Consider the following 27197-nt stretch of genomic DNA (forward strand, 5'->3'; position numbering starts at 1 on the left):
CCCGTGATCTTCGGGCCCTTAGACGGCACTGCATCACATACAGGCATGCTTCTGTATTGGAAATCACAAAATGGGCTCAGGAATATTTCCAGAGAACATTATCTGTGAACACAATTCACCGTGCCATCCGTTGTTGCCAGCTAAAACTCTATTGTTCAAAGAAGAAGCTGTATCTAAACATGATCCAGAAGCGCAGACGTCTTCTCTGGGCCAAGGCTCATTTAAAATGGACTGAGGCAAAGTGGAAAACTGTTCTGTGGTCAGACGAATCAAAATTTGAAGTTCTTTATGGAAATCAGGGATGCCGTGTCATTCGGATTAAAGAGGAGAAAGACGACCCAAGTTGTTATCAGCGCTCAGTTCAGAAGCCTGCATCTCTGATGGTATGGGGTTGCATTAGTGCGTGTGGCATGGGCAGCTTACACATCTGGAAAGACACCATCAATGCTGAAAGGTATATCCAGGTTCTAGAGCAACATATGCTCCCATCCAGACGACGTCTCTTTCAGGGAAGACCTTGCATTTTTCAACATGACAATGCCAAACCACATACTGCATCAATTACAGCATCATGGCTGCATAGAAGAAGGGTCCGGGTACTGAACTGGCCAGCCTGCAGTCCAGATCTTTCACCCATAGAAAATATTTGGCGCATCATAAAATGGAAGATGCAACAAAAAAGACCTAAGACAGTTGAGCAACTAGAATCCTACATTAGACAAGAATGGTTTAACATTCCTATCCCTAAACTTGAGCAACTTGTCTCCTCAGTCCCCAGACGTTTACAGACTGTTGTAAAGAGAAAAGGGGATGTCTCACAGTGGTAAACATGGCCTTGTCCCAACATTTTTGAGATGTGTTGTTGTCATGAAATTTAAAATCACCTAATTTTTCTCTTTAAATGATACATTTTCTCAGTTTAAACATTTGATATGTCATCTATGTTCTATTCTGAATAAAATATGGAATTTTGAAACTTCCACATCATTGCATTCCATTTTTATTTGCAATTTGTAGTTTGTCCCAACTTTTTTGGAATCGGGGTTGTAAAACAGGGTGCCCACTCACATCTGATTGTCATCCCATTGATTGAAAACACCTGACTCTAATTTCACCTTTTGATTAACTGCTAATCCTAGAGGTTCACATACTTTTGTCACTTACAGATATGTAATATTGGATCATTTTCCTCAATAAATAAATGACCAAGTATAATATTTTTATCTCATTTGTTTAATTGGGTTCTCTTTATTTACTTTTAGGACTTGTGTGAAAATCTGATGTTTTAGGTCATATTTATGCAGAAATATAGAAAATTCTAAAGGGCTCACAAACTTTCAAGCACCACTGTATAAAGTTGGACATAATATAGGTCAGTTGTGTTGGAAACCATAAAACTGTGCACTGTAAAACCCAGCAACCCACTTTAGACTTCTTCTGCTTTAGAATGCACCAAAAACAAGATTTCTCAAAGTGACTTTTCTTAAACTGACCTAAATTCAAAAGCTCTTCACTATTTTTCAATGAATGCCATCTCTACTCTGACCCCCATGTACATTTTCCCAATCTAACATGCCCTCTTGTGGCAGCAGCAATGTGTAAGAAATCAGGCTCAGGGAAAAAACAAAAAAAGCAAAAAAACAAAACAAAAAAACCCTGCTGTATCATTATCTCCCCATTCAGTGTGTGTGTGTGTGTGTGTGTGTGTGTGTGTGAACATGCACTCACCTGTGCGGATGGAGTGGTAGATAGCTGAGCTGTAGGCAACAGGCCCTGGTGTTCCCCCACTCACAGTGGACAGGCTGATGTTATACAACCGCCCAGGGTGAAGACCAGACATGATGCGTCGCATTGGGTTCAGTTTGGACATATGGAGCGCATCTTGTGGAAGCCATTTCACTTCAAAGTCATCATAGTCCCCGTTAGCAGGAATGTGCCATATCACCTCCACCATGCCAACAGGGCCAACATCTTTAATGGTCAGAGATGTTGGTGGCTCAGGAACTGGAAAGAGATAAAGAGAATTTTTAACTGTGAACTCACGAAACAAATATATCCACACAAGGCCAAATGTGGACACTCATATGTGACTCTTCCCTAAACCACCATCCATCTAGTCAGGAACCACTGGGAATACAGTACCAGTCAAAAGTTTCCACACTCCTACTCACTGATAGTTTTTTCTGTATTTTTGTATTTTCTACATTGTACAACAATACTGAAGACATCAAAACTATTAAATAACATATGGAACATGTATGGAATTATGTGGCAAACAAAAAAGTATTAAAACCTCATTCATCTCATCTCATTACCTCTAGCCGCTTTATCCTGTTCTACAGGGTTGCAGGCAAGCTGGAGCCTATCCCAGCTGACTATGGGCGAAAGGCGGGGTACACCCTGGACAAGTCGCCAGGTCATCACAGGGCTGACACATAGACACAGACAACCATTCACACTCACATTCACACCTACGGTCAATTTAGAGTCACCAATTAACCTAACCTGCATGTCTTTGGACTGTGGGGGAAACCGGAGCACCCGGAGGAAACCCACGCGGACACAGGGAGAACATGCAAACTCCACACAGAAAGGCCCTCACCGGCCACGGGGCTCGAACCCGGACCTTCTTGCTGTGAGGCGACAGCGCTAACCACTACACCACCGTGCCCCCAGTATTAAAACCAAAAAACTAAATTTTCATATTTTAGATTCTTCAAAGTAGCCAAAGTTTTCCTTGGCAACACTGTACGCTACTGGCATTAGTAGTCTTGGTGACACTAGACTTTCATTAGTAAACACAAATGCATCCTGTGTAAACTTTTGGATTCCAAGCCTGCAAGTTTTCTAGGCTCTGTGTGTCAAGCAGATTGTGTTTACTGTATATTAAAATCAGTAATACAAACCTGTGCGGCCTGCTACAGAGACAACGTTTGTAAGTTCTCCACTCCAGCTGCGCACCACAGCAGTGTATAAGCAACCAGGTAGAAGGTTTGTGAAGATTGTGCGAGTGTATTCAGGTCCCAATATCTGTTCTGGCTGATCCGAGCCCTCAAGAGAAATTATGTATCCGCTCAGACTCCCAGGAGCATGTCTCCAGCTCAGGAACAGACTGTCTGTGTGACCCTCGTGATCAATCTGCAAGTCTCGAGCAGTGGCAGGAACTGAGCGAGAGAGAGAGAGAGAGAGAGAGAGAGAGAGAGAGAGTCTGTTAAACCCAAGCCACTTAATTCTATTCCAGATTAAAGCACCTACTAAATAAAATGCTGCTTCTTGAGAAAGGTAGAGAGAACACTCGCTATTGCTGTAAATTGTATGTAATACTTATATCCTCATATTTTTTACCTCCACTTTTTTAAGCAACATAAGAAATCATATCTGTAATTGTAAATTGTAAATCAAAATACATTTTCAAATAATTATCAAAGCCACTATATAAATCCTAACCCAAAAGATGATGCTTTTCTGAGTTGCTTTTCTGCTCACCACAGTTGTAAAGAGTGCTTATTTGAGTTATCATAGTTTTCCTATGAAGTCTCAAGCCCATCTAGCCATTTTCTTATGATCTCTCTCTTTAACAGGACAGAGTTAAAGCCTTTCACCTGTGCGTGCCAACAAAGAAGACTCGCTGCTCATTCCTCTGCTCTTGCTTATCACCACTAGTTTGTAAAGTGTCCCAGGAAGCAGGTGAGGGAAAATGCAGCTTGTCTCTTTTGCCCCGACTTTCTTGTGGTCTTGGAGAATATTATCTGGGCTATACAGGTGGAGGTCATAGTGGTCCACCCAGCCTTCAGACACATTCCAGCTGAATGCGAGCTCAGCGGTGCTATTGGAAAGCAGATGGAGACCTTTCACAGCTGCTGGGCCTGGTGAAAAACAAACAGAGTATCTGTTTAATACAGGTAATACATGATTATGTACAGTAGAAGCATCTTCTCTAGGGTTGTAAGTCAAAAGAAAAGGCCTAGGACATCTACTGCTAAGTGATAAACATAACCGCAAGGTTAAATATCCTCCCTCACGATCTCAAGATAAGCAAATGTGCATCTTATATTCATATCCAAGGGCAAAGCTTACGTGTTTGCCCTTTTACTGTGGCTGCCTTGCTGTGAGAAGTGTTGCTGAAGGTCTTAAGATGCACAGTGTAGATTCTTCCTGGGACCAAACCCTCAAACAGGTAATGTGTGAAGCCTGCAGGCACTGAAACATTGGCTACTATGGCTTCATCCTCATCCAAGAGTTGAACACTGTAGCCATCGTACATACCCACCGGTGCATCCCAGTTAACAGTCAGGCTGTTTGTAGTGAGTTCACTATCAGCCTGGAGGCCCTTCACCGGCAAAGGAACTGAAAAACCATACACAAGTGCAAGTGTGTAAAAAATAGCATGTGCTCAACATCTACTTTCATCAGACTATCTTCTTTTTATCCACCTCAGGAAAGCATTTGTATGTTTTTTGATGTTCAGGTTTTTTCAGAGACCCCATTTGTCACTCTTTCCCTCATGGACACAGGATTTATCCTGGACATCTCACCTGTGCGCCTGCTGATGGTGCTGTCATTAGTCAGTGTTCCACTCACTGTCTGTACTCTAACTGTGTACAACTGCCCAGGTATGAGATCTTCAAAATCAGTCCTGTTGTCCTGCTTAGGAACACGTCGGACAATCTCGACACGTGCATTCCAGAACAGGAAGACTGTATAGAAGTCCACGTCTCCTGCACCAGCACTCCAGGAAGCCCTGAGACTGCCACTGAGTGTCCCAGGGAGGAGCTGGAGGTTCTTAACCTGACTGGGTGCTGTAGGGGACGATGGAGGAAAATATCCATAAAGTTTTGCATAAAGTGCCCCCACACAAAGTGAAGCAGCTAACTTTGCTTCTTTTTAGAAATAAATGCATTTGAGAAAGAATTATTTATAACTTCAAGGTCTCTCTCTATATTACACGTGGACAGGTCTCTTACCAGTGCGGCCCTCTATGCGCTGGGCATGTAGGTACGACCCGCTGATGGTGGAGACCACTATCTTGTAGAGAAAGCCTGGGTTGAGTGGAGAGAAGCAGTGCTTTCGTGCTGTGTAGTTAAGTCTCATGGCTGGGAAAACTCTTGTGTCATTGTAAAGGATTTGGAGCTCATAGTGATCCACATCCCCTGGTGCAGACTTCCAGCTCACACAGAGATGAGTGGTTCCTTTCTCAGACAGGGCCAGTGAGCATACTGCAGCAGGAACTGCATAGCATACAGTCTTGGTGTTAGTTTTATTCAGGTTTTATTTATGTATATACAGTATACTGTATTTATGCAGTGTGATAAATATAATACAGTGCATAGGCTCATATGTATAAGACTGCAAAGCTCAGTGGTAAGACAAGAACAATGTTCAAAACTACATTTCCAGTGTAGAGCTGATGCACAGCCATGATGACCATTAACCTTACTGCTGTTTACTCTATGAATACATACAGTGTGATATGCAAACACTGACTCATCATTCATAATTATGCTCAGGAATGTGCAGTCTTGGTGTCCATGTTGATTCGTTTGTTCCTGGATAAGAGATGAATAATGAAGCCTTTATTGTCACGTAGTCACAAGTACTAGTGAAATTAGCTGTCAACCTGTCCATACAGGACAGGAAGACAGGGATGAAAAAATACAGAGTAACATGAGGGAAGGGGAGGAGAAAAAAGCAACCCCCACACTATGCTCCTATGGGGAGTACAGTGTGCGAACATTAAAAAAACACCTCAGCACATAAGCACAAAATAACACAATACAACACGAAAACTTGGGACTCAAGGGGAAGGGGGTGAAGGAAGGGGCAATCATGGGAGGTGCGTAAGGGGGGATGGGGGAGGGGGAGGGGCAGAGGTATAGGTAACCCAGCGCAAACGAGCAGTCCGGTCCCGCGCCCAAACGGTGCTTACCCACTTGTCACACTGGGGGTAAAAACGGCGACCGTGGGAAGTGGGAGAAGGAATATGAGAGAGTCTAACAGCAGTGTTCTCCAGGGGAATTGTTGTCCCAGCAATGGCCTTAGCCAAGCCCAGTGCTGGCTGAGAGAGCCGAAAGCAGATAAGATTAGAATTATCAATTCCATGATTTTAGTTTGGAGAGCAGTGCGGAGAGAGTCTCTCAAGTATAGACACTAGACAGACGAGACAGCAGAAGCAAAGCAGGAAAGATAAGGGGAAGGAGAGGCAGAGAATGCGACCGCCTTCTGTGAGAGCATGGAGAAGAACCCAGTTGTTTATGATGTATCATAAATATGAAATAATATCTTTTAAAAAGGGGCGGCATGGTGGTGTAGTGGTTAGCACTGTCACCTCACAGCAAAAAGGTCCGGGTTTGAGCCCCGTGGCCAGCGAGGGCCTTTCTGTGTGGAGTTTGCATGTTCTCCCTGTGTCCGCGTGGGTTTCCTCTGGGTGCTTCGGTTTCCCCCACAGTCCAAAGACAAACAGGTTAGGTTAACTGGTGACTCTAAATTGACCATAGGTGTGAATGTGAGTATGAATGATTGTCTGTGTCTATGTGTCAGCCCTGTGATGACCTGGCAACTTATCCAGGGTGTACCCCGCCTTTCGCCCGTAGTCAGCTGGGATAGGCTCCAGCTTGCCTGTGACCCTGTAGAACAGGATAAAGCAGCTAGAGACAATGAGATGAGATGAAGTGGTGGCTAGAGAGCAGGAAAGATGGATGGGCAGATGTATAGATGGCTGGCTTGGTAGATGGATGGCTGGATGGATGTATAGAAGAAATGCTGGATAGATGGATTGATGGATGGAAAGATTAACAAATGGATGGATGGATGGATGGATGCCTGAATGGATGGATGCCTGAATGGATGGATGGATGAATGTATGTACATACTAATCTCATTTCCAGAAAAGTTGGGATATTTTTCAAAATGCAATTTAAAAAAAAAATCTGTGATTTGTTAACCCTTTGATGCTGGACCCTTTAAATATTGTTCCTCCAGGAACAATGATGTAATGGTTGCTATGACAAAATAAAAAATACCTTGAAAACAAAAAAGGTGTTTTTATAATACTTATTTAAAATGGTATATATAAATATACCATTTTAATTAGGGATAAATTTAGCTCATGTTTAAAGTGTTCAGTTTTTTGTAAAGCTGCTTTGCGACAATGTCTGTTGTTAAAAGCACTACACAAATAAACTTGACTTGACTATAGAGCATGATTGGTATCCTGAAGTCCAGCCTCAAGCTATAGTCGTTTGAATAGGCATTGGTGAAAATAGGGAAATTTTGGGCAGCCACCAAAGGGTTAATTCACCTGAACCTTTATTTAACTAACAAAAGTATAAAGAAAAGATTTTCAGTAGTTTTACTGACCAAATTCATTGTATTTTGTAAATATAAACAAAGTTAAAATTTGATGCCTGCAACACACTCAAAAAAGTTGGGACAGAGGCATTATTACCATTGTGTTACATCAACTTTCCTTTAATAACACTTTTTAATCATATAGGATCTGAGGATAATAATTATTGCAGTTTTGCAATTGGGATTTTTTTCCATTCTTGCATGATACAATACTTTAATTGCTCTTGTCTGTGGTTGCTGTTGTCTGATTCTCCTCTTCATGATGCATCATACATTCTCAGTAGGAGACAGATCTAGACTGGCAGCAAGCCAGTCAAGCACACGCACTCTGTGTCTACGAAGCCACACTGTTGTAGCCTGTGCAGAATGAGTCCTGGCATTGTCCTACTCAAAAATGCATGGACTTCCTGGGAAGAGACACTGTCTTGATGAATACATCTCTCTAAAATCCCAATATATGCACCAATATATCAATGGTACTGTAGTATCTGACCAGGTGGGTGGAGCAACAGAAGCACGGCAGGCCAGAACTGAGTTCTCATCTCATCTCATTATCTCTAGCTGCTTTATCCTTCTACAGGGTCGCAGGCAAGCTGGAGCCTATCCCAACTGACTATGGGCGAAAGGCGGGGTACACCCTGGACAAGTTGCCAGGTCATCACAGGGCACTGAGTTCTCAAAACTCTTTATTTTAAGCTTTTCAGCTTTTCCCAATCTCTCAGCCACACACGCACAAGTCTTCTGGTTGGGGAGAGAGCTCCCTTTCTCTGCTCTCTCTCTCCTTTTAAAGTGCGCGGTCACTGGGGAAGACACACAAACACAGATTAATTCCCATCAGGTGCAGTGATCCTAGCACTTACCTTCCCTGACTCCGCCCTCCATTCACAGACCAATGCTTGGCCACGGCCCCGCTGCCATATACCCCCACCGCCCGACTCAGGCCAGGGAGCCATCCAGCCTGTAGCCGACTCCCCCCCCCTTGACGGGAGAGGAAGTCTACCATGACCATCTGCGCCCCCGGCCTGTGGACCACCTCGAACTTAAATGGCTGGAGTGCCAGATACCAATGGGTGATCCACGAGTTGGCATCCTTCATGTGGTGGAGCCACTGCAGGGGCGCGTGGTCTGAACAGAGGGTGAAAGGGCACCCTTTGTTCAGACCAGCAGGTAGTAGAGGAGGGCGAGGACCACCCACTTGATGGCGAGGCGCTCCTTTTCGAATGTGCTGTACCTGCCCTTGCGCACCGACGGCTTCTGGCTGATGTACAGCACTGGACAGTCCTCCCCCTCCACCTCCTGGGACAGAACAGCCCACAGTCCTCTGTACGACGCGTCTGTCTGCAAAATAAAGGGGAGAGAAAAGTCAGGGGAGTTCAACAGTGGCCCCCCACACAGTGCAGCCTTTAACTCAGAGAAAGCCTGCTGGCATTGCTGCGTCCACTGGACCGGATCTGGTGCTCCCTTTTTAGTGAGATCAGTCAGTGGGCTGGTGACGTCTGAATAATTAGGTATAAACCTACGATAGTAGCCAGCCAGCCCCAAGAACTGTCTCACCCCCTTTTTGGTCTTGGGCCTCAGGCAGGCCGCAATCGCTGCTGTCTTATTAATTTGGGGATGCACCTGCCCATTGCCCAAGTGGAAACCCAGATACCGTACTTCCACCCGCCCAATCGCGCACTTCTTCTGGTTGGCTGTGAGACCCACTCGCCTCAGCGACCTATGGACGGCCCTTAGGTGTTCCAAGTGCAGCGGCCAGTCATGACTGTAAATAATAATGTCATCCAAGTAGGCAGCTGCGTAGGTGGTGTGGGGGCAGAGGACCCTATCCATAAGCCACTGGAACATAGTGGGCACCTCAAACAGCCCAAAAGGAAGTGTGACGAACTGGTGTAAGCCAAACGGTGTGGAAAAGACCGTTTTCTCTCAGGATAATGGAGTCAAGGGGATCTGCCAATATCCCTTTGTCAAATCCAGTGTCGAATAAAAACGAGCCGTGCCTAGTCAATCGAGCAACTCGTCAATACGAGGCATTGGGTATGCATCAAATTTAGACACCGCGTTGACTTTTCTATAGTCCACACAGAACCGGACCGACCTGTTGGTCTTGGGAGCCAAGACCACCGGGCTGCTCCAGTTGCTGTGGGACTCCTCGACGATGCTCATTTCGAGCATGGCCTCGAGTTCTTCCCGAACCATCTTTTTTTTGTGTTTGGGCAGTCTGTAAGGGTGGCTGCGCACTACTACCCCCGGGGGCATCTCAATGTGGTGTTCTATGAGGTGGGTGCAGCCGGGCAGCGGCGAGAACACGTCAGAAAATTCTGTTTGCAACTGGGCGACCTCCGTGAGCTGGGTCAGGGAGAGGTGGTCTCCACATGGGACCGGAGCGGTGGGTGATGTCAATTTTCTTTTTTGAACCTCCGGCCCCAGCTCCGCCTTCTCCGGAACCACCAACACCAACGCCACGGGGACCTCCTCATTCCAAAGTTTTAGGAGATTGAGGTGGTAGATCTGTAATGCCCCACACCTGTCTGTTTGCCTCACCTCATAGTCGATGTCCCCGACTCGCCGTGTGACCTCAAAGAGTCCTTGCCACCTGGCGATCAATTTGGAGCTCGACGTGGGCAACAACATGAATACTTGATCTCCCGGTGTGAATTCCCTAAGGTGTGTGCCCCTGTCGTACAGACGGACTTGATGTTCTTGGGCCAGCCGCAAATTTTCCAGGGTTAGGTGCGTGGGTGTGTGGAGTTTGGCGTGCAGGTCGATAACATATTGAATTTCATTTTTACTTGTTGAAGGTCCCTCCTCCCAATTTTCCCGTAGCACATCCAGAATGCCATGCGGCTTACACCCATATAATAATTAGAACGGGGAGAACCCTGTGGAGGCTTGCGGGACCTCTCGCACTGCGAATAACAGGGGCTTGAGCCATTTATCCCAGTTGCATGTGTCTTCGCTTACAAATTTTCTAATTATGTTTTTGAGGGTGCGATTGAACCATTCAATTAAGCCATCCATTTGTGGGTGATAAACGCTGGTGCGGATAGACTTAATTCCCTGTAACCCATACAGTTCGCGCAGTGTGTGTGACATAAATGTAGTGCCTTGATCAGTCAGAATCTCTTTGGGGATTCCGACCCGGGAGATGACGCGGATGAGTGCTTTTGCAATACTATGTGCTGAGATATTGCGAAGAGGCACTGCTTCCAGATATCGCGTTGCATAGTCCACCAGAACTAAAATAAAGCGATATCCTCGTGTTGACCGATCTAATGGCCTGACGAGATCCATCCCAATTCTTTTGAACGGGGTCTTGATTAATGGCAGAGGGTGCAAAGGCAAATGGCCATGGGATTTACTAACTGGCATTCGCGGCACACTGTACACCACCTACAGACATCGCCGCGAATCCCTGGCCAATAGAACTGGGCCATTATTCGGGCTAGTGTCTTATCCTGCCCCAAGTGTCCGGCCATGGGATAAAAGTGAGCCACCTGGAATATAAATTCCCGGCGGCTCTTTGGGATTAAAAGCTGTGTTATTTGTTCCTTAGTCTGAGTGTCCTGCGTCACTCGGTATAATCTATCCTTAATAATGGAAAAATAGGGGAAGGATGGGGTGGCATTTGGCTGGAGAGTTTGACCATCGATTACTCTCACTTGGTCAAACACATGCCGCAGAGTCTCGTCTCGCGACTGCTCTAACAGGAAATCCGCGAGAGAATCCCCGAGAGAGGGAGGAGGAGCCTGTTGCTCCTCACTCTGACGCGGTGATGATGTAGACGGCTCTGTGACAGCTGCTTCTGCCAATGCCACTTCGGGACCCGCTGAACTATGGCAGGCCCCACTCTTCACTAAATGCGTCATTAATTCCCGAAATCGCGGCCAATCAGTCCCCAAAATTATCAAGTGGGTAAGGCGAGGATTAACTGCCGCCTTTACTCTAAATTTTTCCCCTCAAAATAGAATGTGGACCAACACTAAAGGGTAGTTGTGAACATCCCCGTGCACACACAACACCTTCACCAACTGTGCTCTTCCCAATGCCTCATCTTGCACCAGGCTTTGGTGGATTGAGGTCTGATTACGGCCGGAGTCCACCAAAGCCTGATACATATCCCCTTGGATACTCACCGGTATGCGATATGCTCTGGCCTGATCGAGGGCGGTCCCTGGCGCATTGGGGATCCGGACCACCGCGCCCACCTCCATCGCACAGCACTGATGCTGGAGGTGCCCCGGTTTCCCGCAGTGCCAGCATACCGGCCCAGGCTCTCTCCCTGCACCGGTGTTCCGGAGATCACTCACCTGAAGGGGGGAAGACACAGACAAGGAAGTAGGAAATGATAGGACACCGTGGGTGCAGCGGGCCGGCTGGGGTGGAGCCGGCCCCTGCCTCCGCGGTGGGGGAATGGGGCAAGGACAAGGAACAGAGGGAGAGAGAGAAGAGAGGGGAGAAGGGGAGACACACTGTCCTGCCGTCGGAACGGCTGCCATATGCTCCTCCGCCAGCTCGATGGCCTGATCCAGTGATGCTGGGCAATGGCACTGGACCCACTCCGCTGTTCCTTCCATGAGTCAGGCGACGAATTGTTCCAGTGCCACCAGATCGATGATTCCCTTGGCATCATGGTTGTCGGCTCTCAGCCACCGCCGGCAGGCGTCCCGGAGTTGCTGGCCAAATGCGAACGGCCGGCCGACCTCCAGGAGCAGTGCGCGGAAGCGCTGCCGTTGCTGTTCCGGGGTGAGACCAATGCATTGGAGGACAGCCCTGCGGAGGTCTGCATAGACCAGCCGGCTGTCAGCAGGGAGCTGTAGCCAGCTGCACCTTGCCTGTTAGCAGAGGGAGGAGGCACACCGCGTGCTGTTCCACCAGCCAACCCCACGCCTCTGCTGCCTGCTCAAAAAGAGCGAGGAATTCTTTGGGGTCATCATGCGGACCCATCTTCATTAGGGTGAGGTGGGGAGGGTCTGCAGCGGTGCTGATTGGGGCCCCCGCCAACGCGAGCAGGTGCTGGAACGCCTGGCAATCTTCCTGTTGTACCAGCACCAGGGCTTCGAACCATTGTTCCTGCTCCTTCCGGAGGGCGATCAGCACCTGGTGCTGGCTCTGTTGGGTAGTGGCGAGGGCATGGATCAGGTCCTTGAAGGGGGAGGACTCCATGTGGCCGTTCCCTTCTGCACTCCATCCGGGTCATGGCACCACTGTAGTATCTGACCAGGTGGGTGGAGCACAGAAGCACAGCAGGCCAGAACTGAGTTCTCAAAACTCTTTTTATTTTAAGCTTTTCAGCTTTTCCCAATCTCCCAGCCACACACGTGCACAAACAAGTCTGCTGGTTGGAGAGATCTCCCTTTCTCTGCTCTCTCTCTCTCCTTTTAAAGGGCATGGTCACTGGGGAAGACACACAAACACAGGTTAATTCCCATCAGGTGCAATGACTACACCACTTACCTTCCCTGACTCCGCCCTTCATTCACAGACCAACGCTGCTGCCACAGGTATCTTCACACACACACACACACACACACACACACACACACACACACACACACACACACACACACACCACCCATGCTATGAGCACTGATGCCCCCATACCATCACAGATGCTAGCTTTTGCACTCTTTTCTGGTAACAAACTGGATGGTCATGTTCAGCTTTGGCACTGAGAACTCGACATCCAGTTTTCCCAAAAACAAGCTAAAATGTGGACTCATCTGACAATGGCACACATTTCCACTATCTTTCGGTCCATCTGAGATGAGTTCAGGCCCAGAGAAATCAGTGGCACTTCTGCATACAATTGATGAATGGCTTCCTCCAGCAGTGGACTGTGTTAAGTGGCAATGATTTTCTGAAGTACTCCTGAGCCCATGTGGTTATATTTGTCAAATTAGCATGACAGTTTCTCAGTCAGTGCTGCCTGAGAGCTCGAAGGTCACACACATTCAACAGTGGTTTCTGATCTCGCCCTTTACGCACTGAGATGTCGCCAAATTCCCAGAATCTTTTCACAATATTATGTACTGTAGATCAGGCTAGTACTCGAGTACAGGAATCGCACTTGAGTCCAACTTGTGCCTTGACTTGGACTTGTGCACTGATGACTCGGACTTGGACTCATGAATTACCTGCATTTGGACTTGTAAACTGGAGACAAGGACTCAGATTTTTCTTTATTTTTTTTGTATGTATATATATATATATATATATATATATATATATATATATATATATATATATATGGGGTGTCCAGTGGGAGTAGCTCCTCTGGTGGAGGGCTAGCACCTCTGATGGGGGAGTTTGCCATGTCCTTTTTAGGACAGCTCATCCATCTTTGGCCTTCCCTCTGGCACCCAGCTCTCACCTGTGGTTCCTAGTAGCTGTAGCATGCGCAGTGGCCACACCCCGGTAAACCACTTCAGCAGGCAGGCTAAACAAGGTGAGGGTAGCTGTCGGGCCTCAAGTCCTCAGCAAGCTTTAAGGAATGCCCTTCCCAAGCATGTAAAATCTGGACTTGCACTGATGGGGCGGAGATGACCAACAGTAGGTCCAACGGCCAAGAAGGCGAACCAGCAGGCCTTGCAGAAGGCTCAGGGCATGGCAGGGCACAGAAGGAGCCATGGCTATCTGCTGCATCCATCCCTGTCTTGCTCTGTCTTGCCACTGGAGTATGATAGGAATGGATGAGAGAGTGAGGCTGACTCCGCACAACTCTACCTCACCTTAATCAAATTCACACACATCTCACGATATCACCCTTTTGACTCCAGGCTAAGACCAAGGTCCTAAAATTATGTCATTCATGAATTCCTGTTCACCGACGACTGTGCCTTGAGCAGCACCTCTGAATCTGGCATACAGGCTAGTATGGACCTCCTTTCTACTGCTTGCGATGACTTTGGCCTCACCATCAACACTAAGAAAATTGAAGTCATGTACCAGCCGGCACGAGGCAAGGAGTACACAGAGCCTGACATTCAAGTTCAAGGGCAGAGACTTGAGGCGGTCAGCAAGTTCACATATCTCAGCAGCACACTGTCCAGAGACATCTGTGCCAACGTCGAAGTGACCAGCTGGATCGCAAAGGCCAGTGCAGCTTTCGGCAGACTGAGTTCCACAGTCTGGGAGGGCAGAGGCATCAGCCTAGAAACTAAGCTGAAAGTGTACAGGGCGGTCATCTTACCAACACTGTTGTATGCTTGTGAGACCTGGACTGTGTATGCAAGCCAGGCCAGAAAGCTCCAGCACTTCCATACCACCTGTCTGCTGTGCCTGTTGCATATCCGGTGGCAGGACTGAATCCCAGACACAGAAGTTCTTGAGCATGCAGGACTACCAAGCATCCATTGCCTGCTTCAGAAGGCCCAGATCAGATGGCACCTCGTCCACATGCCTGATGACCGACTTCCAAAGAGACCGTTCTATGGCAAACTGCGTGAAGGGAAGCACTCTTGCGGCCACCCAAAGAAGCACTTTAAAGACAGCCTAAAGGAGTCCCTAAGGAGCTTTGACATCAATCTGGACACCTGGGAAGAATCGGCAGTGGACAGACCAGGATGGAGAGCCCAAATCCACAGCGGTGCCCTGCAATCCGAGCAGCGTCGCACTGAATCAGCAGAAGAGAAGAGAGCTAGCAGGAAAGTGTGTGCTAGCAGCAGCAGTCTAATACCAGACCATGCAGATTATGTGTGCTCCACATGTGGGAGGGGGTTCCAAGCTCGCATCGGCCTCATCAGCCATACATGAACACATAACAAACAGTAAGCAAGGGAGATGTCAGTGGTACTCTTCGAAACACGATGGACAAAAGATATATATAGATATAGATATAGATAAAAGAATAGGGTAATCCTTAGACCCAAAAGTGCTCAAACTAGGAGCAATAATACAACAAAATAAAGAGAGAAAAAACTTCAATTTGTACGCATAATTTTATTGCGCACAACAAGCCTGTTTCGAGAGCGACTTGCTCTCTCATCAGGTGCGGCAAGAATATCGATACATGGCTGCTTTTATACTCAAAAAGTGTTTGCTAAGATAAACTTTTTGACTTCCCCTTGTGTGTGTGTGTGTGTGTGTGTGTATATATATACACTGTATATACACACACAAGGGGAAGTCAAAAAGTTCTAAGACAAATTGAAAAAAAATCTTTATTCTTTATTTATGAAAATAACAAAGCTGTTTCTCTAAATATCCTCCATTTAAGTCTAAACACTTCTCCAAAGCATTGTTTCCATTGGAGAAGTCCTTCTCTGTAGAATTCTGGGGGATGTCTTTCACACCTTTTGAAATTATAACATCTGTCTTAGAACTTTTTGAATTACCCTTGTGTGTGTGTGTGTGTGTGTGTGTGTGTATGTATATACAGTGTATATATATATATATATATATATATATATATATATATATATATACACACATACACACACACAATATATATATATATATATATATATATATATATACACACACACACACACAATATATATATATATATATATATATATATATATATATATATATATACAGGGTACCCGCGGAGTCTTAAAAGTATTTAAAAAGTATTGAATTTCATTTTCCGGAATTAAGGCCTTAAAAGTATTAAATTTCATCTTGAAAGTCTAAATCTTTTTCCACGGAGGTCTTAATTTTCCAAAGAAAGTCTAACATCGTTGCGTAACCTAGATTAAATTCTCTGTGATGAAAATGAAGCAAAATCTAAAATGTTTTGCGCTGCCCTGGCGTTCACACGCAAACAGCGGGAAATTCACGTCGCGCCGTAAAGGGTTCACACGAAACGAGAGCAGCAGGCGCATAGACAATGCCGGGGTGGCCCTATATTTAGCCGGGACCATCCCCGGCCCAAACCATCAATGGTGGCCTGCTTGGAGCATGGGGAAAATAATTTTCACTAATTTTGGTCACTGATCTTATTCTTGCATTAATCATCAATTCAACTGCACTCTGCATTTTCACATGGCAGCCCAGACGCCGACAGCATCGCAGCAGATTAAATAGGCGCTACCAAATAAGGAAATTCTCCCCTCCCCTCTGTTGCAGTTGGTTTGGTCCAAGACTCCTCCTCTGTATTGCGGGGAACTTAAACAACATTGGCGCGAAACAGCGCGCGTCAGTGATGGAGGGCAGAAAGAGGCCAGGTGGAACCGAAAGGGCGAAGCTTAAAAAAGGAACACTCTTAAAACACGTGTTGAAAATAACACAACTTGCGTTGTTTTTTAACACATCTCTATGTCCAGATTGGGACAACAGAACTTTTGTTCATTTTAACACATTATTTGTTATTTGTGCAATTTTGGTGTTAAACATTTCTGAAATATAACACAACTCTTGTTGAAATTAAACTTGCACAAAAGATGTGTTGATTTCCAACACATTGGTTTTAAGAGTGAAGGAGGTGGCAGCAAAATGTGCCAAATTGACAGATATGTTCTCAAGACCAGCTGGTAGGTTACGAAAGATATGGAGTATGATAACCCTGTTTGTCGATTTTATCAGTCTATGCTAGGCCTATAATGTGTCGATAGTTTGCGATGTCAATTCAGCTTTTTGATGTCATGTGAAATCTCACAATTTACACGGTATAGATGTGGTGTATGTCTTATTTCTAAGAAGAACCGGACATTGCTTTACATCCCAGTTATTAACAATTTTAGATGAACAGGTCCCAAATGTGCTGTTGCGCGTTATTTCCTCATCCAGCCTATTTCATCTCGCTGTCACACCGTGCATTTCCACAGGCGTGCGCACATTGTGGTTATGAACACATAGGCCTAGAAGTCATATTTGATGTTAAATAATTGTTGTTAAATATATAACTTAGAAGAGGTGTATGCCAATATTCTAAGCAGAATCGAACACTTGCTTTAGCCTACATTTCATTTAACCATTTTTGAGTTGCCTAATGCACCCTCACGCTTTATCTGCCGGTTGCTGAGTACCCAGCATTGTTGATTTGCCATTATTTTCGAGGCGTATGCGGCATGTAATGCACAAGCATTGGTTCAAATGCACGCGAGATGGGTGCTTTCGTTATTTTAAGACTATGTGACTAAAAATGTGTTGTGTAATTCGTCTTAAATAACGCGAAACAATCAGCCATACTCGCTGCTTTGCTATTTGGAGTGGCAGTCAGCTGGATTTCGCCCCCGACGTAAAAGTTCATTCCCACACCCGGGCCGAAGATGCCGATTTCTGAAGATGCATGTCCTTTGGATGTGTTTTCAAATATTTTCACTAAGGAACTTTGGGACATGTTGGTGACACAGATAAATGTATATGCGGATTAGACACGCGGCCACACACCATCCAATTTTAAGTGGAGCCCCGTCTCATACTAGATGAAATCGTTCGTCGGTCTCTGCATTACGTTTGTGGTCATTAAACTACCGCGTAATGGAAGTTTTATTAACCCTAAAGTAATGCAGAGAACGACGAACAACATACATTGTCACTACCTGAATTTAAACCAAATAAAAAGCATTGTGAAAGAACAGTTATTTGTTTTATCTTTTTTAATGTACTCAAATTCCTCCTCCATTTCAAAGTGGCCTGAATGTGAATTAAACTCCCGGACTGAAAATAGGGCCCACTCCGGCCCTGCGCATAGAGCAGAGAGGGTGAGGGGGAGAGAGCATGGGGAAGTGCAGATTCAACCCGAAGTGGCCGCTCGACCCTAAGGCCCCGGTCACACCGCCCGAACTTTGCTGGAGCGTTCCTTGAACGGTAGGGAGGGGGGGCCGAATTTCGACAACGCTCGTCACCACGCACAAAATGGGAAAAAAAAATCGAAAACACGGGCGTTGGCTTAGCGGTGCACCGCTGAAGCCGGCGTTGCTTTAGCGTTGGTTTAGCGGTAGCGAGCGTTGGTATAGCGGCGTTCTGCGCATGCGGGCTTTGGCTCAGTGGGGGTATAAAGTTGGTTTAGCACCAATCATAGCAAGTCTCTCAGCATCCATGGTGATACAGTTTTACTGTAACTTTGAGCAAATTCGATATAGATGAGGTCTGAACTCAACGGCAGCTCGATTCCAAATGAGCTCCTGGTCCATTTCTCCCGTATTTATAGCCAAATTCTGGTCCCGCTCCGACACCTCTATACCAACGCCAAACCAAAGTTCATCGCCGCCATGGATAGCTGCTTCAACGCCCGACACCGTTCCAGCAACCCCGTGTCCGCTCGTAAAATGCTTACAACTGCTCCACCGATGTTTGTGCAATGTTTAATCGCCGCCCGGGCGAAGCAGCGGTGGTCCAGCGTTCAAGATTTCTGCATTGGCTTAGCGGACCCAAGCGTCCACGAACTTGCGTCTAGCGGTGCCAAACTTTGACTGGGCGTTGGTGGAGCGGGGGTGAACTTTGCCGGGGCGGAAAATTGCCCCCTCCTCACCGCTCGCAATATTTTGTGCAGCTCAAAACTTTCGGAGTGGTAGGAGGGCCCCTCGAGAAACATCAGCAGTGGCCGAGCGTATACGGCGTTGCTTTAACGGGGGCCAACTTTTGTTAAACGGTGGTGAACGGTTACGAGCGGTGATGAATTTTTTTCACCGCTCCAGGAACGCTCCAGCAAAGTTTGGGCGGTGTGACCGGGGCCTAAATACGCCTGGGTTAAGGGGGTTCCAAATAATGACCGTGAGGCATTATGCACTTTGTGTAAAAAAAAAAACCTTTCAACTAGGGACAATGGGGCTTACAGCTCTGGATTCTCACATGAAAAGTGGTAAACATATTTCGTTTGCATCCACAATTCAGAAGCAGGCAGCTATACTATACTATTATAGCTATACTATTCTTTTTGTCTTTTGAATGCTTCTCTGGCGTGTGTGTATGAGGGGTGATTGTCTGGACTTACATGGGGGTGCTCTCCTCTGCATGGTGTCCAGGGGGTGTGAGTAGAATGAATTCTGATTATTTTAATAAATGTAATTTTGTTATTTCAAACACTCGTAAATAGTAATTATTTGAGGTTTAATCTGGTGCTCAATATGATTTATTCTTCCCTAATGAGTGCAACAAAGGTATTAAATTGCACTTGAAATGGCATTAAAAAGTCTTAAAAAGTCTTAAATTTTGGTTTAACAATCCTGGGGGTACCCTGATATATATATATATATATATATATATATATATATATATATATATATATATATTCACCTGTTCATATGTCATGTTCAGGAACAAACTAACATTAATGGCACAAAAATGCCTTGAGAGAAGGCCCCTAGAATTGTCTGCTTTGCTTATATAGACTTCTCATGCAGTAGGAAAAAAATGCACTGCTATGTGTTCCATATGTAGAAGAACTATTGAGGATATGACAGGGACAACCTCAAACTTCAGTCGTCATTTGGCAAGACTATACCCAGAGAAGTAAGTGACACGCTATGTTCATTGCTCTGTGGATGGGGTGCTTGCTTGCTGACCGATGAACTAGCTAGTTTGAACCCTCTCTCGTGTTATTTGCCCTGTTGATAGCGGGGCTTGCTGAGCGATGAACAAGCTTTTTATCTGTAGTCTATTAACTAAAATGGGGCAGTCAAGCAGTAACGTTAGTCCAACACAGTAGCAGAGATGGTTTAAAGATATAAAGGCAGCAACACCCAGCATCAAATGGTGCCGTTGGAGTCTTGTTCTCAGACTCGACTCAGATTTGACTCGAAATTTTCTTTAAAGATTTGGACTTGACTCGGACTTGAACACTGGGGACTCAAGATTGGACTCGGACTCAAGGTTTAGTGGCTCCACTACAACACTGCTGTAGATTTTGAAAGACCTAAAATCTTGCATTGAGAAATTTTCTTTTTGAATTGACTTACAATTCTCTCACGAAGTTTGGCACAAAAAAGTGAGCCACAATCCATCCTTGCTTGCAAAGACTGAGCCTTTGGTGCATGCTCCTTTTATTCATGTTACCAATTAACTTGTTTATTGTGGAATCTTCCAAAATGATGTGACTTGAATATTCTATGAACTTTTCAGTCTTATTTTGCCTCTGTCCCAACTTTTTTTGAGTGTGTTGAAGGCATCAAATTCTAACTTTGTTTATATTTACAAATTACAATTAAGTTGGTCAGTAAAAGTACTGAAAATATTTTCTTTGTACTTTTGTCAGTTAAATAAAGGTTTATGTGAATAAACAAATCACTGATTTTTGTTTTTATTGCATTTTGGAAACTATCCCAACTTTTGTGGAAATGGGGCTAGTATGTATGCACATATACATATGCTGGATGGCTGGATGGAAAGATTGATGAATGAATGGTAGGATGGATGGCTAAATGGATGGATGGATAGACAGATGGATGGGTGTGTCACTCACATGTACGTCCTTCAGTGGAAATCCTGGACTCGTACTCTCCACTCCAGGTGCTGACTGTGAGCATGTAGAGTCGACCAGGCACCAGATCATTAAACACACACTCGTTCCGGCTCCTCTCCACCGTCTGGTTCTGAAGGAGTGTGTTGTTGTGCAGGATTGCTACGTTGTAATGGTCATAATCTCCCACTGCATGGTTCCAGTACACCTTCAGGACATTTTCTCGGGCTAAATGGATGGCGTTGGGGTTCTGCACTGCAGAGGGCTCTGGATTGGGGAGGAGATTCATCAAAATTTATTACAATTACAAAGGATATTGGTTACAATTGTAAAGCACTAATAAATGATCATTTTTAATTGTTTATCTTGATCAGTGACACTGTCAGAAATAGGGGTACAGTAGGAGTCCATTTCTGTCACCCAAAGTACAATCTACACTAATGTACCCCCTAGACTTCAGGATAACTACAGTGGTATGCAAAAGTCTGGGCACCCCTGGTCAAAATTGCTGTTACTGTGAACAGTTAAGCAAGTTGAAGATGAAATGATCTCCAAAAGGCATAAAGTTAAAGATGACTCATTCCCTTTATATTTTAAGCAAAAAAGCATTTTTATTGGCGGCACGGTGGTGTAATGGTTAGCGCTGTCGCCTCACAGCAAGAAGGTCCGGGTTCGAGCCCCGTGGCCAGCGAGGGCCTTTCTGTGTGGAGTTTGCATGTTCTCCCTGTGTGCGCGTGGGTTTCCTCCGGGTGCTCCGGTTTCCCCCACAGTCCAAAGACATGCAGGTTAGGTTAACTGATGACTCTAAATTGACCGTAGGTGTGAATGTGAGTGTGAATGGTTGTCTGTGTCTATGTGTCAGCCCTGTGATGACCTGGCGACTTGTCCAGGGTGTACCCCGCCTTTCACCTGTAGTCAGCTGGGATAGGCTCCAGCTTGCCTGCGACCCTGTAGAAGGATAAAGCGGCTAGAGATAATGAGATGAGATGAGCATTTTTATTTTCATCCTTTACATTTTCAAAATGACAAAAAAGGAAAAGGGCCTGAAGCAAAAGTTTGGGCACCCTGCATGGTTAGTATCTAATAACACCCCTTTGGCAAGTATCACAGCTTGTAAACCCTTTTTGTAGCCAGCTAATAATCTTTCAGTTCTTACCTGGGGGATTTTCACACATGTCCTTGCAAAAGGCTTCCAGTTCTACAAGTTTCTTGGGCTGTCTTGCATGCACTGCTCTTTTGAGATCTATACACAGATTTTCAATGATGTTTAGGTCAGGGGACTGTGAGGGCCATGGCAAAACCTTCAGCTTGTGCCTCTTGAGGTATTCCATTGTAGATTGTGAAGTGTGTTTTGGATCATCATCTTATTGTAGGACCCATCCTCTTTTTAACTTCAACTTTTTTACAGATGGTGTGATGCTTGCTTCCAGAATTTGCTGGTATTTATTCGAATCCATGCTTCCCTCGACCAATGAAATGTGCCCTGTGCCACTGGCTGCAACACAACCCCAAAGCATGATCGATCCACACCCATGCTTCAGAGTTGGAGAGGTGTTCTTTTCCTGGAATTTGGCACCCTTTTTTTTCCAAACATACCTTTGCACATTGTGGCCAAAAAGTTCTATTTTGTTTTCATCAGTCCGCAGGACTTGTTTCCAAAATGCATCAGGCTTATTTAGATGTTCATTTGCAAACTTCAGACACTGAATTTTGTGACTAGGATGCAGGAAAGGTTTTCTTCTGATGACTCTCTCATGAAGGTCATATTTGTTCAGGTGTCGCTGCATAGTAGAACAGTACACCACCACTCCAGGGTCTGCTAAATCTTTCTGAAGGTCTTTTGCAGTCAAACAGGGGTTTTTATTTGCCTTTCTAGTAATCCAATGAGCAGTTATTTCAGAAAGTTTTCTTCGTCTTCCAGACCTCACCTTGATCTCCACTGTTTCTGTTAACTGCCATTTCTTAAAAACATTACAAACTGAGGAAACAGCTACCTGAAAATACTTTGCTATGTTCTCTATATTCCTCCTGCTTTGTCAGCATCAATTATTTTATTATACAGAATGCAAGGGAGTTGCTTAGAGCAGTGGTTTTCAAAGTGGGGGCCGCCAGGGGGCGCTAGGAAGTTGAAGGGACAATAACAAAAAATTGCAAAAAAAAAATATTTTTTAAATAATTATTATTAAATATATTGTAATTAGTTTTTTAATCATTATTATAAAATATAACTATTAATAATAATACATCATATCGAAAAGTTTTTTGCCACGCTTATCTCTCCGATTGCCTGTGACGTTGCGGTTTGCGTCATTTATCAAGCTGCTTTGCTCCTCAAGCTAGCGTATTGCTAGCGCAAAATGGACAGGTTTTTGAAGAAGAGACCAAAGGAACAAACCAACAGCTCTGCGAGGCACTGGTCACAAAAAGGATGGATAACGAGTTGAATCAGGTACTACAGGAGGTTATACAAGTAGTGAATTTGATTAAAGCCTGTCCCATGAAACACAGACTGTTTACCCTGCTTTGTAATGAGATGGGCGCTCGTTTTGAGGGGCTGCTGCTTCACTCGAACGTGCGCTGGCTGTCACGGGGCGCAGTTTTGAACCATGTCTATGAGCTGCGGAGGGAGGTTGCAGAGTTCCTCTCATCTGAAAAGCATCAGCTGGCAGATCGGTTCACCGATGCAACCTGGATCCGCAAACTTGCATGCATGTCAGACATTTTCCAGCATCTAAATGTACTGAATCAAAGCATGCAAGGACATGACACGTACATACTCCAGGTGCAAGACAAAGTGCGTGCTTTTTCCAAAAAGATCATGCTGTGGTCAAACAAGCTCCAGGAGGGAGTTACAGAAATGTTCCCACTACTTCACCAGGAGCTGTTGTCATGTGATGATTTGGGCTCTGTCTCTCCATTGATCCATTCCCACCTGGAGCACCTCCAAGGATATTTCAAAGATTATTTCCCTGACCTCGAAAACACACATTTAAACTGGGTTAGGAACCCCTTTGCCCCCGGTGTCGGTTCTAGTCTGGACTTAAAGTCACAGGAGGAGCTGATTGAGATGACAAACTCAGGGGATTTAAAAATGGACTTTGAGGCTCTTCCCCTGTCTAACAACTGGCTACATGTAAGATAGGACTATCCCAGCTTGGCTGACAGGGCATTGAAATGCCTTCTCCCTTTTGCAACAACCTACTTGTGTGAGTCTGGCTTTTCAACTTTAAAGGTACTCAAAACCAAACATAGAGCATGTCTACATGTGGACAATGACATGCGTATGGCACTGACGGAGATTAAGCCCAGGGTTGACAAACTATGTAGGAGCCACCAAGCCCATCCCTCCCACTAGTGTAAACTGTCTGTCACTCCCAGACTCACACACAACTGAGAGTGGTTTGATTTCTTTTGTGCTGTTCTTATCAACAGTTTGTTGAAAAGTTTATTGTTCAGTGCGAAAATATTTGTGTTGAAAACGTTAGTTAATAATATTCTTATGTTAACAAATGTAACAATTATTGAATATTGAATAAAAGTAAGAGAAAACATTCTAAAAGTTGATGTTTCTTTACATATTTTGTAGCATTGTCTGTGGATTTGCAAAGGGGGTCCCCGGCCAGAAGCTAATGCTGTTTGGGGGGCCTTGGCATGGAAAAGTTTGGGAACCCCTGGCTTAGAGGAGCCCATGGCTGTTGATTTTAGGGACAAGTTTGAGGAGTCAGATAATTTATACAGCTTTGAAATCTGCATCATCTGACCTTTCCTAACAAAGAATTTGAACAAGCCACAGCTCAATAAGCTAATTAAGGTCTGGAACCTTGGTAAAAGTTACCTGAGAACTCAAATGTATTAGGGTGCCCAAACTTTTGCATGGTGTTCCTTTTTCTTTTTTCACTCTCCAATTGTACAAAACAAAAATAATACACAAATCTTGCAGAAAATGCTGAAAAGAAATGTCATCTTTGCCTTTATGCCTTTTGGTGATCAGTTCATCTTCTGCTCACTTAACTATTCACAGTAACAGACATTTTCAGTATGGGTGCCCAAACTTTTGCATGCCACTGTATGTGTATCTTTTTGGGGCCAAAAAATTTACAAATGGTATGTTCCCAAACTGTATATAAAGGGTACAAATAAGTCCCTTAGAGGGTACTGATCCAATGACAAGCCATTGTACCCCTAAAGGTACATATATAATAATATACTTTATTTTCTGAGAGTAAAACTGTCTCAATTTTTTTTTTTATTTGCTATATTTGGATAATTTGTTACCACTTTGAGATGAAATTATGCCAGATAGGTGGCCTCAAGTGTATACATCTTTAATATTATGATACCACTGATTCATGCAAAAAAAAGATCTCTTAGCAAATACAAATATAAGAATATTAAGCCAAATTCTTGAAATGTTTACAGATTTTAAAACATGAAATTGCCTGTTTTGTTGACAGATAGTTTTGCATATGTTAAATGTTTATTTCTACAAAAAACAATAATATCTGCATGTAAAATAAGACAATTTCAAGCTTAAAATTAAGAAAAAAAATGTATAGAAATAGGCTTATTATTAATAATAATAATTTTTAGCAGTGTGTCAAACCTGCTTATATCCCCCCCTCTTTTTTTAAGAGTGCATGTCTGAAAGTATGTAAACTCACGTGTTCTTCCTTGGACCTCAGTGGTGTTTTTGTAAGAGCCACTGCAGGTGCTAATGGAGATAGTATACAGTCGTCCTGACACAAGGCTGCTGAATTCAGAGCTCAGTTTGGTCACGGTCAGCATGTACACAATCCGCTCATGGTCTTTCAAGTTGACCTGATAACTGTCCACATCTCCTGGTGCAGCTTTCCATGAGACATTGAGGAAATCTGGACGCCCATCATTTGTCACCGTTATTTCAGCCACAGCTGCTGGTACTTAAAGACAGACAAGGAGATCTTTTCTATACAAAGATATTTTGATAGGGTAAAAACAATTTAGCTGATATCAACAAGTACAGCATTACATACATTTCAGTTTGTTTCACCTGAATTTTACTGTAGGAGAATAATAGAAGAATGTGATATTATATTGATGTTCTTATGTGACTTCTGAGAAATGACAATTCTAAACATGCTCGCTTATTTTTTTTCTTTTCCCATTTTATCACATTCTGACTATTTTCTAGCATATTATTTAATATTGCTCTGATTATGGACTATCCTTTAAATGCATAAGCAGCTCCTCTTATCTGACTCAGTAAATCACTGCTCCACCCCAACACTGCATTTAGCCTAATCTGCTGCGTTCAGTGAAAAGTTGTCTGAAAGTTTCAGTGGTGTGCTCCATTGTTCAAGCTCTTGTTCTTGAGTTCATTAATGCTGAAAATAGCCTCTCTGTTCCATGGGAAAACAGTTGGGTCTGGCCGGCAAGACTTTGATAAGCTCTTTGCCTTCTTCTTGTGTGCAGGACTTCCTGAAATTCCTCACATTCCCTTTGTATTGGAGCACTATTGTTTTACAGAGATGTTATCACATCATTAATTTCGTTCAGGCCAACCGTTATTTTGTTTAAGTTCTTATAAGGCCAGACACGTACAGTAGACTTTTATATAAAGAGTTTATACAGGGATAAAACAGTCTTCAATCTAAAGAGAGAGAGAAAAAAAACATCAGCTTTCTGTACACTCACATGGTGAGACATTTACTGCATTCTACTGCAGTTTTAATCTATACTGGAGATGCTAAAGGATTACAGAAGTACAGATGCCTATCAATATTTCCAGGCAGATTTCATGCTGGAATGTTATGGGGAATTCCTGATAAAGAAAAATACCTTATTATGACAAAGGTAAGCTCAAACGTAGATTTCTAATAGTAATAAATAAGCCAGGGCTGAGATCTAGCATATTTTATGGTGGTCTATATTATCAGTACACTTGTGCTGGTCGCTGGCAAACACAAAGCTGACCAGGCAACACGGCCACGTAAATAAATCTGCAGTTATGATAACATCACGTGAAAGTCCTCTGTACCCGACTAAAAAATAGCTTCAACTTGAAAAAAAGTAATATATATCTTCTTCTTCTTTTGGCTGCTCCCAATTAGAGGTCGCCACAGCGGATCTTTCGTCTCCATTGCTCCCTGTCTTCCACATCCTTCTCTACCACACCTGCCACTTTCATGTCCTCTCTCACCATATCCATGTATCTCCTCTTTGGCCTTCCTCATTTCCATTTGCCTGGTACCGCCATTCTCAACATTCTCCTTCCCACATGCTCTGCATCTCTTCTCAGGAAGTGCCCATACCATCTCAGTCTCATCTCTCTTAGCTTAATTCCCAAGCTCTCCACATGTGCTGTCCCTCTGATGTGCTCGTTCCTTATCCTGTCCAACCTTGTCACTCCCATTGCAAACCTTAACATCCTCAACTCCGCCGCCTCCAACTTTGCCTTCTGTCTCTTCGTTAAGGGTACGGTCTCCAATCCATACATCACAGCTGGTCTCACTACTGTTTTATACATCTT

The 27197-nt window shown here is 44.4% G+C and overlaps 2 protein-coding genes across 4 annotated transcripts in view; both read right to left on the bottom strand.

Annotated features, from left to right (window-relative positions):
* The window catches only part of ptprb (protein tyrosine phosphatase receptor type b), a 119344-nt gene that overhangs the window by 61584 nt on the left and 30563 nt on the right, over positions 1-27197 (bottom strand). For all 3 annotated transcript variants that reach the window (XM_060902773.1, XM_060902774.1, XM_060902772.1), the window contains 8 exons: positions 25351-25608; positions 20693-20956; positions 4965-5228; positions 4536-4799; positions 4078-4347; positions 3603-3866; positions 2907-3164; positions 1729-2004 (listed from right to left, as the gene is read on the bottom strand). In XM_060902773.1, coding sequence (XP_060758756.1) covers positions 1729-2004; positions 2907-3164; positions 3603-3866; positions 4078-4347; positions 4536-4799; positions 4965-5228; positions 20693-20956; positions 25351-25608 — 2118 coding nt within the window. The remainder of the gene's footprint in view (positions 1-1728; positions 2005-2906; positions 3165-3602; positions 3867-4077; positions 4348-4535; positions 4800-4964; positions 5229-20692; positions 20957-25350; positions 25609-27197) is intronic.
* Positions 7996-11990, bottom strand: LOC132869552 (uncharacterized). The gene is made up of 2 exons (XM_060902775.1): positions 11481-11990; positions 7996-8685 (listed from the first exon to the last, which is right to left on the bottom strand). The coding sequence occupies exons 1-2, from the start codon at positions 11919-11921 to the stop codon at positions 8503-8505; spliced, it is 624 nt and encodes a 207-aa protein (XP_060758758.1). The 5' UTR covers positions 11922-11990; the 3' UTR covers positions 7996-8502.

Source organism: Neoarius graeffei, chromosome 21 (assembly GCF_027579695.1).
Source record: "Neoarius graeffei isolate fNeoGra1 chromosome 21, fNeoGra1.pri, whole genome shotgun sequence".
Classification (NCBI taxonomy): Eukaryota; Metazoa; Chordata; class Actinopteri; order Siluriformes; family Ariidae; genus Neoarius; species Neoarius graeffei.

Excerpts from the sequence above, each read along its gene's own strand:
- LOC132869552 (XM_060902775.1), bottom strand. The coding sequence starts at position 11,921 with ATGGAAGGAACAGCGGAGTGGGTCCAGTGCCATTGCCCAGCATCACTG. Across the intron at positions 8,686-11,480 it reads CCAGAGCATATCGCATACCG|ACAGACGCGTCGTACAGAGG; the intron begins GTGAGTATCCAA and ends TTTATTTTGCAG.